The sequence below is a fragment of the Hermetia illucens genome, chromosome 1 (genome assembly GCF_905115235.1).
Source record: "Hermetia illucens chromosome 1, iHerIll2.2.curated.20191125, whole genome shotgun sequence".
NCBI classification, from domain to species: domain Eukaryota; kingdom Metazoa; phylum Arthropoda; class Insecta; order Diptera; family Stratiomyidae; genus Hermetia; species Hermetia illucens.
The window spans coordinates 217514745-217530376 of NC_051849.1; the positions used below are offsets into that span (position 1 = coordinate 217514745).

The 15632-nt window shown below is 46.4% G+C and overlaps 1 protein-coding gene and 1 long non-coding RNA gene across 5 annotated transcripts in view; one reads left to right on the top strand and one right to left on the bottom strand.

Annotated features, from left to right (window-relative positions):
* The window catches only part of LOC119647212 (protein decapentaplegic), a 178706-nt gene extending 163796 nt beyond the window's left edge, over window positions 1-14910 (top strand). For all 4 annotated transcript variants that reach the window (XM_038048039.1, XM_038048038.1, XM_038048036.1 and 1 more), the window contains exon 3: window positions 13919-14910. In XM_038048039.1, the coding sequence (XP_037903967.1) occupies window positions 13919-14778 (860 nt within the window). In that variant the 3' untranslated portion in view covers window positions 14779-14910. The remainder of the gene's footprint in view (window positions 1-13918) is intronic.
* Window positions 1-15632, bottom strand: part of LOC119647213 — an 84613-nt gene that overhangs the window by 44679 nt on the left and 24302 nt on the right. The window lies entirely within an intron of this gene.

Here is a 15632-nt window from a genome sequence, read left to right on the forward strand (position 1 = left end):
GGTATCGCCTAGTATACCCCATTAACGAATACTAGCAATTTCAACTATTAACTTCCATTAACAAGCAAAATCATGAGCTCCAAATCAGGCTAGGCAGCTTTTCCATACTAGTGGTTTCACTTCGTACCAAAGGACTCTTCGAGTATTGCTTCCCCGCGTTATAATCTGTACAACGGCACCAGACAACCAAGAGGCAATTGACTCTTAATTTGGTACAAACCTGGGACTTCCAGAACCTTCTCAACTTTGCGCTACTGAATAATAAGTAATTTGCCAACGGAGGTATACATTTGCAGAAAAAGTGAGATCAAGTCCTTAAAAAGTTCGGAGAGTCCTTAGAAGTAGAAATAGACACAGAATGGTCCCAGGATATCCGAACATCAAGTAGGGTTCGACCTAGTGAATCGAGTGCTCACTACCTATTTGTCTGATCACAGTTTTTGGGGAAGGCCCGAACTTATTGCCAATGATGAAAACATGGATCAAGTGATCTCGAAAAGGGCTTAAGATGGGAGGATGACTAAATATCTGACCGTCCATTTTTGATGTTTATGTCAAATGTAGATAAGAAACATTCACTTGTCATATTGCCCATTCATCAGGGTGGATCACTGCGGTATCTTTATTCCTGGTAACCGAGACAGTTGAGCGAAAGTACATATGGACTAATCCAACTTTCTTCAGAGCCACTCTGTGCCTATACTGCTACTTGTTACACACAAGTTTACGACGCCAGCTTATGGTACCGAGAGTAGGCTGGTTTCCGCTCCAGATCCTTCTGCATTGACCAAATTACCACGTTACGGATAACTTTGGAATAGTACGCGAGGTTCAGATCTTCGCTGCATCTGGTCTTCATCGATTTTGAGGAAGCTTTCGACAGCGTGAATAAGAAGTGCTTGTACTCAGAGTGCTCTATGCAGGAGGGGCATTCAAGCGAGACTAATAGATGTTATCAGAGCTACATATGATGGCGCAAAACGTCGCGTACTGCACCGAGGTAACAGTTTGAAGGATTTTGAGGTCCAAAGCGAAGTCCGCCACGGTTGCATCCTGCCATCGACTTTTTCTTATTATCGGTGACGTTCTTCATGGTACCTTATCCGGAGGACATAGACCTCGACTACGCCGATAAAATCTGTTTACTCTCTCATTGGGTCATGGACCTTGGCCATATGGCCCTGGATTTCGAAATAGAGGCAAGGAGAGTTAGACTGAAAGTAAATATTAACAAAACCAAAGTTCTCAGACTGACAGGGCATCGAAAGCGTCAATCAATTGTCATCGGAAGGGGGAAGTGTGAGTGGATAGTTCGCACATCAAGAAGGGCTGACAATTGCATTGCAGGCTACGCCATACAGTAGAGTCCGCTCTTCAAACATGGCTGACGAGTGGGTCGCCCCAGGGGCACTTGGTATAAAACAGTTGAGGAGGAGTGCGTGAGCTTGAGAAGTCGTAGGGGAATTGGAGGATATTTTAAGGAAGTAATGGCAGGTAGATGTCGTTGACGCGCTATACCCCACCAAGAGGTAAATGGCAGCCGTATATATATACAACCCATTGTCAGATGTCCTTTATCAGGAGCAGTAGCGAGAAAGAGTAGTGTTCCTTGTCTTATACCATAAAACTGGGCCCTATGGAAAACTAAACCCCCGAGAAAACTCTGGAACAATCTACACTTTGACACCCCCCCCCCCCCCGTCAGTCTAGCGAAAGAGGCACTTTCAATGTCCATGAATGTGCCCCAAGCCTATTTCTATCAGAGCTCACTTTCTGAGTTTTTGATTAAATTTTCTTCTCCGTGAATTTTACGCTTTGCTGGGTTGTTTTATATGAAGGGGTCAACTAGGACTGCATACATTCCTTAGGCACTGATCTTTTAGTCTTTCCAGTCCTCGTTATGCCTTTCTATCGGGCTGTCGCCAGTGAAGTCTCCAACTATGACTGTATATATCACTTAGGAACTGATCATTGCATTTCAAGCAATTAGTTTGTGGTTTCTTCATCGCTTTTTGTGTTCATGCCACTGGTGTTCTCAAGTGACGACGAGAGGAAGACGAGGCAACAACACTGTCAACCAGACCAAAACCCAGTGGTCATGGAGAACCTCTATGTGGTAGTACCGCAAAAGGTGATACTCACTTGCTGGCCCTGATGCAGCAGGTGAATACTCCGGGAACCAGGATAGCCCTAAATTTACATGTCTCAGGAGAATTCCTAGTTTATGTACAATGTCGCGGTTGGCTGCTAGTAGAAGTTTCATGGGGGTTGTAGTTATGTGAAACGGACAAGAGACCTTTGGGCCTTATGCGTGAAGTTGCGTTTCAACGAAGTTCAGCAGAAAAGTAGGTAGGTCTTGCATGCACCAAGTTGATTGCTGAGCGATGCACTCAGTGTAGACTGGTACCGTTGTGCTTGTCTCAGCGAGGCTCTGATTGTGGTCACAAAATCAATCATTCTCTTAATAAATCATCATCATCATCAACAGCGCAACAGCCGGTATTCGGTCTAGGCCTGCCTTAATAAGGAACTCCAGACATCCCGGTTTTGCGCCAAGGTCCACCCATTCGATATCCCTACAAGCTGTCTGGCGTCCTGGCCCACGCCATCGCTCCATCTCAGGTAGGGTCTGCCTCGTCTTCTTTTTCTACCATAGATATTGCCCTTTTAGACTTTCCGGGTCGGATCATCGTCATCCATACGGATTAAGTGACCCGCCCACCGTAACCTATTGAGCCGGATTTTATCCACAACCGAACGATAATGGTATCACTTCCACTTTCACTGTCCACGAATTTGCCCCAGGAAGGAATCAATATTTTAGTCTTTCCAGTCCTCTTTGTGGAAGGAAAGTTAAACTGGAGCATTCAAACTGCTGGCATATCGAATTGGTGGACCTCTGCGCAAAACCGAAGAAAAAGAAGAAGAAAAGTTTAATTGCCAAAATGATTGGGTGTATTGAAAGTCATGCTTTGAAGTTAAGGATCGAGTAATACGCGTTCAAAAGGCATACCACCCTACTTCAGTGATGGTGTGGTGAGGAGTTTCCTACCTCGGCGTGACGGATATTCATTTTTGTGAATCCGGTGACAAGCCCAACTCAGCGTTGTATGAACTGATTTAAGTTGTAGTAGTTGAGCCTCTGAATGACAGCTTGTTCAAGGGTAATGACTGGTGCTTTCAGCAGGGTTCTGGTTTAGCCCACAAGGCCATGAAAATTCATAATTGGTTATCGGTGAACATGCCAGATTTCATAACGTCGGCTGAGTGGCCCTCCGAAAGCTCAGACTTAAATCCATTGGATTATTCTCTGTGAAATAAGCTTGAAGAAGTCGCCTGTCGTTGCCAGCACTCCAAATTAGCAACTTTGAAGGCCAATATAGGGAAAGCCGTGCAAGAAATACCACTGGAAACAGTTCGTACAGCGATCGATGAGTTGCCCAAGGGTCTGAAGCTTTGTATGAAGAACTGTGGCGATCATTTCGATTAACCACTATGTAGGATTACTTATTAGACTATTTTGTATCTTCTGTCATAATTTCAGCTTTGTATCTATTTTAGTTTTGCTCCAGCAAATTTTCAAAGTACAGATGGAGAGACAGAACTTACGGTGTACGAGTGTGTAACTCATTGTCAGATGTCGTTTTTCAGGAGTCGTAAAAAGGGAAAGAAAAGTCGTCCTTGTCAACAGCTACTACGTCACTTTGCCTTAATAGGTTTTTGAACAACCTACGTTGTGGTTGACCTTCTTCCACTTCGATATTGTGGAGATGATGTCTTGCGGCCATGTATTCGTTGCGAATGAGCAGAGCCTTAGAAAGAAAATCCAGGCTCGGAGTGAAAATGTTATGGAAAAACTGGGTCCAGGGAAACCCTCGGAGCAAACTCCGGGCCCGTGGGGAATCCACACTTTCCCAATCGCCTCTCGTCATGCCAGAAGGCGATTGCTCCCCAGTAGGCAACCCAACTACTGGTGGAACAACGAAATCGCAAGTTTGCGAACCGCATGTTTTCGGGCAAGGAGGCTTTGCCAGAGGCTCAGGGGAAAACCCGGTGGCGACGGTCGATTTGAGGCACACAAGCAATTGCGTGGCCGCCTAAAGGAAGCCATTCGGAGGAGCAAAAAGAACTGCTTCAAACAGCTGTGCGACCATGCTGACATAAACCCTTGGGGCGAGGCTTACAGAGTGGTGATGAAAAGGCTGCGGAAATCACCCCAGGTGACCTGTCCGCGCCTCCTGAAACAGATTGTTACCACTCTGTTCCCTCACCACGAAAATAGGGGAAGGCAAATTTTTGTCCAGCTAAATGACGGCATAATACCGCCTGTAACTGTGGAGGAGCTGGGGGAAATATGTGGTAGGTTCGGTGAAAACAAGGCCCCAGGTTTGGATGGCATCCCCAATGAAACTGGCAGTGAAGACTAGGCCCGAACTTTTCGCCAACACCTTCGAGACGTGCCTAAAAGAAGGAATATTCCCTGCCCAGTGGAAAAAGCAAAAGTTGGTGTTGCTTCCGAAGCCTGGCAAGCCACCTGGAAACCCAGCGTCGTATCGTCCTATCTGCATGTAGGATACAATGGAGAAGATGATGGTGAGAGTCATCTACAACAGACTCCTGCCCATCGTCGAAGCCAGCAATGGTTTGTCGGAACGCCAGTTTGGTTTCCGACGCGCCCACTCTACGGTGGACGCAATTAACATGGTGGTAAACCTGGCAAAAGGTGCACTGATTTCTGGCGGCTGCTGTGCCGTGGTGGCGTTGGATAAAAAAAAACGCATTCAACTCGGCCAACTGGAATAGAATTAAAGGGGCGTTGGCTGACATAGGTGTCCCCGAATTAGCGAATTTGGTGGAAGACTACCTCTCAGAGAGGACCCTCTGGTACGGGACGGATGAGGGTCCCAAAGAGTACATTGTCACAGCCGGGGTACCACAGGGATCGGTATTTGGTCCCCTGTTGTGGACTATCATGTATAATGGGGTGCTTGCTCTTCCCGTCCCAGAGGGGACTAAGATTGTCGGCTTTGCTGATGACCTAGCTGTGGTTGTTGCAACAAAACACCCAGAAGATGTGGAGGTTTACGCAACAGAAACAGTGAGAGCGGTAAAGTCTTGGCCAGAAAAGGTCGGGCTGACCTTGGCGGACGCGAAAACGGAAGCGGTCTTAATAACGAAACGCAGGAAAAATAACACTGTAAAAGTGGAGGTCGGTGGACATACGGTCGTATCAAAGCCGGCTATCAAATACCTGGGGGTAATAATTAATAATTGACACCAAATTGAGTTTTAGGGAACACCTAGAGTATGCATGCCAAAAGGCAGCCGGTGCCACCACGGCACTTACAAAAATGTTGCCAAATATTGGTGGGCCGAAACATTGCCGGAGGTTGGTGCTAGCCGGAGTGGTGCGCTCCATCCTGCTCTACTCGTCGCCTGTGTGGGCAGAGGCGCTTGCGAACTCTCAGAGACGGAAGCAGGTGAACTCGGTTTACCGGCGGATGGCTTTGAGGGTTTACAGTGCTTTTAGAGCCACATCAGATGAGGCAGTATTGGTGGTGGCAGGCATGATCCCGGTTGACATTCTGGCCAAAGAAATGAGTGTCCTGTACAATGCAAGACATATGGAGGGGCATGCACAGCGTAGAAATGCGGCAAGGTCAGAGTCGCTTGATCTCTGGCAACGCAGATGGGACGAGTCTGCGAAAGGTCGGTGGACGCACAGGCTCATTCCCAACATTAGGGTGTGGCTTGAGCGAAAACATGGGGAGACCAACTACTACATTACCCAGTTCCTCACGGGACACGGTGGTTGCTACAGGCAGTATCTGCACCGCTTTGGGTTGGATGATTCTCCGAACTGTCCCAGATGCGATGGCATATCGGAGGATCCAGAGCATGTGATGTTTCACTGCCCACGATTTGCGATGGAGAGAAGGAGCGTAAACCAGGTGCTGGGCAGGAGCGGGACCCCGGAGAACTTGGTTACTGAGATGCTGGAGTCCGAGGAGAAGTGGCTTGCGGTTGGCTCCGCAATCATCCAAATGCAGGAGGAGTTACTGAAGGAACAAAGAAGGAGGAAAGCTGCAAATAGGAGAAGGATGAGTGCCTAAGAGCAAACCTACCCCGCGAAGTAATACCTCAATGGTGGTCCCGCGGGGCTGGGGCTGGAGAGACCGGGGGTGGTTTTTAGTGGGTGTGAATCCTACACGCGCCCGCTGTAGTTCCGCCGTTCAGGCGGCTGAGCTACGGCGGACGTGTCTTTCTAAGATTTTCCACTTCCGTGTATGCACAAAAAAAAAAAGTATACCCCTATACCCCTATACCATGCGAACCGAGATAGCCCCTAACTTTACATGCCTCTTGAAAATTCTTGGCTTATTTACATTCAGCTTGGTTGTTGCGGTTGGCCCCTAGTGGGAGTATCCGGTTATGTCCAAGTGGACACGGGACCTTCGGGCCTCAAACTTGGTGTTACGTTTCAACACAGTGTAGACTGGTACTCTGTTGTGCTTGTCTCAGCGGTGCTCTGATTGTGGTCACAAAATCAATCATTGTCTTAAGAAAACCGTGGGATAAAGTCAACTCGGCATGTACTCATGTTAGACCATCAAGGACGTAACTGGATGTACACTTTATAACGATTTGGTTCAACTTCGAGTCCACCAAAAGCAAGCTGCCGAAACATGTCAAGGGATAGCGTTGCTAACGATACCTTAGGCAAGCTGGTCATTCTGTTGGCTCCCCAGTGCCCCTGCAGTCCAGATCTTTGACTCTCAGACTTTTTGTTTGTTTTTCTGTTTAAAGCAAGGATCTATGAAATGGAACCATATTGACCTCACCAAAAATATGTTACATTGACTCTAAAAGGCTAAATACCCTGTCGTAGGTCATCTTATACGTGTGGATGAAGATGAGCTCTGTTCGTTCCCCTCTGCTCCAACTTTATAGGGAACATGTGGCAGGCTTTCACTTAAATGAAGCAATGCGTTGGTCAAGGCATCAAGTATTTATTAAGCCAGTCATACACATTCCGAAACACCTTTCAGTTACGCCTGAATACTCCGACCATCTTTTGCGCTGATAACTCCATACAATGACCCTAGCCATGGAAAGCGTTAGCAAATTCATATGGTGAACAGGATGTTCATTACCTAGACGACCTGCCCGGCGATCGTCGTCGACCTGGCGCCTCATTCCAGTCACTTACCAGCTTGCCTGAGCACTCTTTAGGTCAGTTTTTAATCGTCCACCGGCACCTGCCTAGTCAGAAATGAAATACCGGCCCAACTCCACAGACGCTCCAGCCAACGGATACCTGTGGACTGTCCAGACGTACCGTCTACCCTGGCAGAGTGTATATCGCTGCCTTTAGCGAAATTGAATTCATGGATTTGAGTACAAAACCAGGATGTCTGAGGTTCCTTACTAAGGGGGGCCTAGAATGCACACCAATCTTTGCTTCCTCGGTATAAGGTCTTCCAGGCAGATTGGGGTGGTCTCTCTTAACATAATCCCATATCCTTAAATTAGATTTTGAGGAATGAGAGTGAAAACGGCTTTTATCCCAGGTGCTATTCGTTAATCTAAATGGGTGCCAATAATTCAACTTATTTAAATTAACCTAACCCTCTCCGTACTGCCAGGCTCTGTGGGAAATAACTTTTAACCAACATGCGCAGGTGCCCCGTGAAAAATTTCAATAAATTGATATGGGGGCATAAACAGGCCGGCAAAACGTTTTGCAGTCCATTGTCAGAAAGCCGCAAGGGTGCAAACCATATAAACATTTGTTTAAACAGATTTTTATAATCTCCACGCACCCGCTGTTTCCCAAGCACAGCAATCAAAGTACTAATTGGGTACCAAATCGCAATGGGTGGCTGTAAAATCAATCGCACTTTCAACCGATTGATTACTCCCAAAAAAAAAAGAAAATTTAATTTTCTGTGAAGATATTCAAAGCAAACCCATACCACCCCCCATGGTGCGTTCCATATCTAATTCACTTATTAATCGAATATCTCATTTCTTTTGGGATTATATATTTCGACGCTAATTAAAGATGTTACCCAAGTTGAAATGATTTGTACGAAATTCGACTGTCTTATTTCCTCAATTAAGATTTCAAAATTAGATTTCCTTTTTTATCAACCGCAAAGTAGCTTGAAAAACAATCAATTTTCACGAGTTTATTATTTCTGAAAATATTGCATAGATTTTCCTCGTTTAGATTTTCTTTTCGGACTTTGTATTATTCATATTGAAAATTTTGTCTTATTACACAATTGTGGAAAAGCAAAATAAACATTTTCGCGAAGCTACGTGCGGAGCGGTCCATAGATACTAGTATCTATGGTCCATAGATACTAGTATCTATGGACCGTTCCGCTGGGGTGGGAATTTATTTTTCTTCGACAATTACGTCAAAGTAGAACATTCATGCTTTCTGCTTAGTATCAAAAAGGATGTAAAGAGTTTGAAGTCCGTTTTGAAGTCGCAAAAGCTATGGGGTTTTGCGGGGGTTGTATACTGAAAATTATAACAAAAATATTTGACAGAGAATTGATACTTTCTGTCTGTTTTTCATTTAATGGGATCCTCAGATCTGAATGAATAGACGATTTGATTTTGGATTGAATTGGGCTACAAATAGAATACGGATTTTAATAATTTGAATTTTGAATGGAAAAAGAGATGACGTGTGCAGGATCTTTGCGTAGATTGTAGATGACGCTTGAGCCATTCATCATCATCATCAACGGCTCAACAACGCCTGCCTTAACAAGGAACTCCAGACATCCCGGTTTTGCGCCGAGGTCCACCAATTCGATATCCCTAAAAGCTGTCTGGCGTCCTGACCTACGCCATCGCTCCATCTTAGGCAGGGTCTGCCGAGTCTTCTTTTTCTACCACAGATATTGCCCTTAAAGACTTTCCGGGCTGGGTCATCCTCATCCATACGGATTAAGTGAAGTGATAAAAAATTATGTCAATTAATTTTAAGATGCCATATTTTGATCTGTTACAGGTGGCATGGGGATTATTGAAGAATACTGTGAGTCAATAATCTGATGCATTGAGACCAGATTACAATCTGAAAAATTGAATATGCAAAGCTAGCATTGGGAACCATAGAAATACCGATTCGACCCGGAAAACTCATGACCAGGGGTCGAAAAGCGAAGACCTATCATGAATCATATCCTCATCTGATGCCTCAACTCTAGACGAGGCTGCTCTGTAAAAACAAACCGGGTAAAGCAACTATCTGAGTACCAACAACAAATTGAGGTTGTTTCCCGCCGATTCTCCCTCTGTGGTGCTCTATAGGAGTACAAGCCTGTCGGAAACTCGCGGTGCCTTTCCAAGACCAATCTGAAAGGAGAATGCAATGATATGTAATATTCCTGCTTTTTCTCCTTCCTACGTACCTACCCCCCTACCCCACTCAATTCCATACTGATGAAACACTGATGGCTTTCATAATCAAGTTATAAACTCGCTTGAGGAGAATGTCGCGGTTCGTTGCCAAAAACAATCGATCTATATATATTACAAGGATTTCGATGAAGAGAGAAGAGATCTGCTCTGCCCTGAAGAAACAATTCAAATTAGCGGAATTCAGGGAAGAATCTATCGTTAGCCTAAGAGGAGACTCCCCCCCAACTATCTTGAGATTTAACCTGCCGCTCCGAATCCCTTCATACCCCTATCCTTGTCAAATACCTCATCGGCAAACTTGATGTCGGACCTGGTTACGATGGTCTTACAAACCTCTTTTGCTCAACAAAAGCCTCGAAGAGAATCATTTTCCCGGCTTGTGGAAAGAGGCTCTCATTATCCCCATTCACAAAAGTGGCGATCGGCCGCTTGCCGAGAATTACCGTCCCATTTCCCTCTTCTCCTAGTGTTCCAAAATCCTGGAAAGATATGTCAGCGGCTGGTTGTCCGCCCACTTTGGCCAACACATAGTGAAAGAGCAACATGGCTTCATTAAACGTAAGTGCCCATCGTAACCTATTGAGCCGAATCTCCACAACCGGACGGTCATGGCATCGCTCATAGATTTCGTCATTGTTAGGCTAGGGAATTGTCCATCCTCATGTAGGGGGCCAAAAATTCTTTGGAGGATTCTTCTCTCGAACGCGGCCAAGAGTTCGCAATTCTTCTTGCTAAGAACCCAAGTTTCCGAGGAATACATGAGGACTGACAAGATCATAGTCTTGTACAGTAAGAGCTTTGACCCTATGGTGAGACGTTTCGAGCGGAACAGTTTTTGTAAGCTGAAGTAGGCTCTATTGGCTGACAACAACCGTGCGCGGATTTCCTCATCGTAACTGTTATCGGTTGTGATTTTCGACCCTAGAGAGGAGAAATTATCAACGGTCTCAAAGTTGTATTCTTCTGTCCTTATTCTTCCTGTTTGATCAGTGCGGTTTGATGTTGTTGGTTGGTTCGTCTTCGGTGCTGACGTTACCACCATATATTTTGTCTTACCTTCATTAAAGTGCAGCCCAAGATCTTGCGCCGCCTGCTCGATCTGGATGAAGGCAGTTTGTACAACTCAGATGGTTCTTCCCATGATGTCGATATCGTCAGCATAGGCCAGTAGTTGGGTGGACTTGAAGAGGATCGTACCTCTTGCATTTACCTCGGCATCACGGATCACTTTTTCGAGGGCCAGGTTAAAAAGGACGCATGATAGCGCATCCACTTGTCGTAGACCGTTGTTGATGTCGAATGGTCTTGAGAGTGATCCTGCTGCTTTTATCTGGCCTCGCACATCGGTCAGGGTCAGCCTAGTCAGTCTTATTAATTTCGTCGGGATACCGAATTCTCCCGTCGTCGTGTACAGTTTTACCCTGGCTATGCTATCATAGGCGGCTTTAAAGTCGATGAAGAGATGGTGCAACTGTTGTCCATATTCCAACAGTTTTTCCATCGCTTGCCGCAGAGAGAAAATCTGATCTGTTGCTGATTTGCCTGAAGTGAAGCCTCTTTGGTATGGGTCAATGATGTTCTGGGCGTATGGGGCTATCCGGCCTAGCCAGATAGAGGAGAATATCTAATTTTTGTTTTTTTTTTATGGATGGAGGTGGAAATCTTAGAAAGACGCTGCTGCGCCAGGTTGCAGCGGTATGTGGGATTCACACCCACTAAAACCACCCCCACTCTTGTTAATTACTTCGCGGGGGAGGCTCTGGTTCGCTATATCAGCTCGTCCATGTCACGTCTCCGTCGCGCCGCCTTCCGAGCTCGATCCAACTCCAGGAGTTTTATCTGCACCACGGCTACTGCCTCATTTACCGCCATCCAGTTTTCCTCCGACTTCAACATCTTTTCCACCAGGTTGGAGGGCTCGATGTCCGCCCCTAAGATGCTGTTCAACCTCCTTTTCTGCTGTAGAAATCTGGAACAATGGAACATAACGTGCTCCGGGTCCTCGAGTGTAGCACCGCATTCAGGACAGTTGGGAGACTCGTCCAACTCGAAGCGATGCAAGTACTTCCTATAGCCACCGTGTCCCGTAAGGAACTGTGTCAGGTGGTAATTCAATTCTCCGTGCTTTCGGTTGACCCATTTCTCGATACACGGGATCAATGTATGGGTCCACCTGCCCTGTCGGAGTTATCCCATCGTTGTTGCCACTTGCCACACAACTCTCTCCTGATGGCTTTTCGGAAATCCGCATTCACCTCGGCTGGATTTGCTTTCCGTTTCTCGTAGAGCCAGTGTGCCTCGTTCGCTAGAATATCTATAGGGATCATTCCTGCGATGACACACACTGCCTCCGTCGACGCCGTCCTAAATGCGCTGCACACCCTTATCGCAATTGGCCGGTATACCGAACATATCTTCCTCCGGTTGACAGCGTGGTTCAACGCTCGCGTCCAGACAAGGGCCGCGTATAGCAGTATCAACCTCACCACTCCCGCGATGAGTAGCCTGCGACTATACTTCGGCCCTCCCACGTTAGGCATCATCCTTGCAAGGGATGAGCTGGCATTTGCTGCCTTCTCTCGCGCATAATCCAAGTGTCCCTTGAAACTCAGCTTGGCATCGATCATCACCCCCAGGTATTTGACAACCGATTTTGAGACGACCTCACGATTACCAACCTGGATGGTAACCGTGTTGTTCTTCCTACGGTTGGTAATGAGGACCGCCTCCGTCTTTTCGTCCGCCAGGTCCAGCTTGACCGTTCGTAACCATGACTTGATGGTATGAATGGCTTCATTTGCATAAAGCTTCACGTCCTCGGGATGCTTTGCAATTGCAACTACCGCCAAGTCGTCTGCAAAACCAATCAGCGTTGTCTCCTCCGGCACGCGAAGGCCAAGCACTCCGTCGTACATTATGTTCCACAGCAGCGGTCCCAATACAGAACCTTGAGGCACACCTGCTGTGACAATGTACTCCTTCAGCCCGTCGTCCGTCTCGTACCAGAGAAGTCTGTCCGAAAAGTAACTCTCGATAAGCCGAGCCAAGTAGCTAGGAACACCCAGTTTGGCCAAAGCGCCCTTAATCCAGCCCCAGTTGGCTGAGTTAAAAGCATTTTTGACGTCCAGCGTCACCAGAGCACAGCATTTGCCCATGGCCATTGCATTTCGAGCCAATTCCACGACCTTTGCTACTGCATCGACCGTAGAACGGGCTCGCCGAAACCCATATTGCCGCTCCGAAAGACCACCCGCAAGCTCGATGAACGGGAACAGCCTGTTGTATATCACCCTCTTCAACATCTTCCCAATGGTGGGAAGAGGGCACGCCGGGTGGTTTTCGGGGCTTCGGTAGCAACACCAGCTTCTGCCTCGACGATTCGAATGTGCTTGCGAACCACCTTGGTCTGGCCTTGACCGCCACCTTCAGAGCCCTGTTCGGAATTCCGTCCAATCCCGGGGCCTTGTTATCCCCAATACTTCTGCAGATTTCCCAAAGTTCCTCTTCTGTAACATCAGGGATCGAGAAGGCGTCCTGCTGAGCTGCCAGTTGGGGTTCTCTTTCGTCCTGCTCCTGCTGCGGGAAAAGAGTTGTAATTATTTGCAACAAGAGCCGTGAGCATGTCACCTGAGGTGATTTTCGCCCGCGGATCTTCTTCATTACAGCTTGGTAGGCTGTACCCCACGGATTCGTATTAGCCTCCATGCAGAGCTTCTGGTAGCATTCCCGCTTGCTTCTCCGAATGGCGTTCTTACGGTTGCTTCGCAGATCCCTGTATTCCTCCTCACGCTCCTGGTGCTCCGGCCTTCCCCTTGTTCTGTGGGAAAGTCTCCTCGCTCGGAGACAAGAGGATCTCAAGGCAGCGATCTCCGTGTTCCACCAGTAGTTTGGCCTCTTGCCGTGGTGCAAATGTCGTCATGGCATCGTAGTGTCGCATGCTTCGGTTACACGCTGAGACAGCTGTGTGACCCTTTCCACCGCTGTTCCATCCGGATCATGGGCTCCCTCCAATGCGGCCAGGAATGTCTCCTCGTCGAAAGCTCCGATAGACCAGCTTTCCCGGTTCCCAATGCGGAGGAAGATGGCTGGTGGTCACTGTGGGTGTAGTGCTCACTCACTTGCGAAGCCATCTCCCTCACCAGTGAAGTGCTAACAAATGTCTGGTCAACGCTTTTCAGTCCTACCCAACCCCCAACCTGGAGGACCAGTTGGTACAATTTGTCCCGTTTTTAGGCGCGGGAGACTGACCTTCATCCTTCTCCGTCTTCAGCTTTTCGTTAAGAAAGAGCTAACAGCGATCACCACGTGGAGGTGGAGATAGGGTTTGGTAGTAGAGCTGTTGGTTGTGGTTCAGCAGGCATTTCTCAGGTTTTATGCTCCATCGTGGGTACCCATCCACGTTTCGCCCTTTGACCTATACTACCCTTTGAGCCATTGCATTTGTATTAATCAAAATTTCTTTTTTCCTTTCCAGATAGCAATGTAGACGACAGATTCCGCCATCACAGCAGATTCAGGTTGTTCTTCGACACTTCAAGCATACCAAGCGAGGAGACACTCAAAGCGGCCGAGCTGAACTTATTCCGCGAGGCCATCACCCATGCAGGGGCTAATAGAACGCGTTACCAAATTACGGTTCACGACATCATTCGACCTGGTATCAAGGGTACGCGTGAACCAATTTTCGTCCTGATAGATTCAAAAACGGTGCGGATCAACAGTTCAGATACAGTGATCGTGGACATTCAACCAGCTGTTGAGCGATGGCTTCGGGAACCAAAGCGAAATTATGGCCTTCTGGTACAAGTTATTGAACATGGCAAGGAGAACTCTTCAGCTCCACATAATCATGTTCGACTGAAACGAAATTTGGATGAACCACATGATGACTGGTTACAGAAGCAACCAGTTCTTTTTACATATACTGACGACGGTCGCCAGAAAACCCGCTCGATTCGCGATGTTAGTAGATCGAAGCGAGCACATCACAGGCAATCACGGGGGAGGAAGAAGGTCTCCCAGCTTTGCCAGAGACACTCACTCTACGTGGACTTCCACGAGGTTGGATGGGCCGACTGGATTGTAGCCCCTCCCGGTTTTGAGGCGTTCTACTGCCACGGCGAATGCCCCTTCCCACTGGACGATCATTTCAACTCAACGAACCATGCTGTCCTGCAGTCGCTCGTTCACGACATGGATCCATCGAAAGTGCCCAAGGTGTGTTGCGTGCCCACAAAGCTCGCCCCCATTTCGATGCTCTTCCTCAATGAAAAGAATGTAGTCGTCCTGAAGAATTACCAGGAAATGTCCGTGGAGGGTTGTGGGTGTCGATGATTCTCATGTAGATATTTAGGTTCTTTTATAAAAAAAAAAGTATTTATATATAAAATTTAACACAAAACTGTAAATATGCAAAACCTTATTTATATCGAAACCAGTCAGTAATAAACAAAAAAATTAAAAATGGATTAGAGTTTCTATTTGATATTTCGATAAGGAATGTATTACTCGTACGAGAAAAGCGGCAAAGAGTTGATGATATTCTTATAATATATTCGTTATATTATAAATGCCCAGAGTGAATCCGAGAACGAACGAAAGAGCTTTCTTTAGTGTATAGTACCCTTAAGAATGGCCCAGCCAAACATTATTTTATATATCAATCTATTGTAATAATTATTCTGTTGTTTTTACTTTCGTGTGCAAAAGATACAGCATCGTAGCAATAAATGTATGTATAATCTTGACCTAAAGCGAATATTAAGGGATGCAACGAAGCCGAGCGGTTGCGCAATCATTGTTTATACCACTTAACTTATATTATTTATATGTTAAAGATTGGAAAATAACACAAGTATGTGTCGAGTAAATATAACATTAACTATTCATTCATTGGACCTATCTAGAGTGTGAGCACATCCTTCAGAAAACATTGCAATCGGAAGAAGTCCTGAGCGAGGACCTAACAGAGCTTTCTCAGCTTTCTCCTCCCTCAGAATCTGTACAAAATGTGATTTTAGTCGACAATAATAGCCGCGAATAAGAAAAAAGATAAAAGATTTTTAACAGAAAGTTCATATCAAGTGCAAGTTAAACAAACAAAAAAAACAAAACTATACAAAACCCACATTTTAAGTTTTTGTAAAGAAAAAGCAACATTTCTTCTGATATCTGTTGGCATATATCAT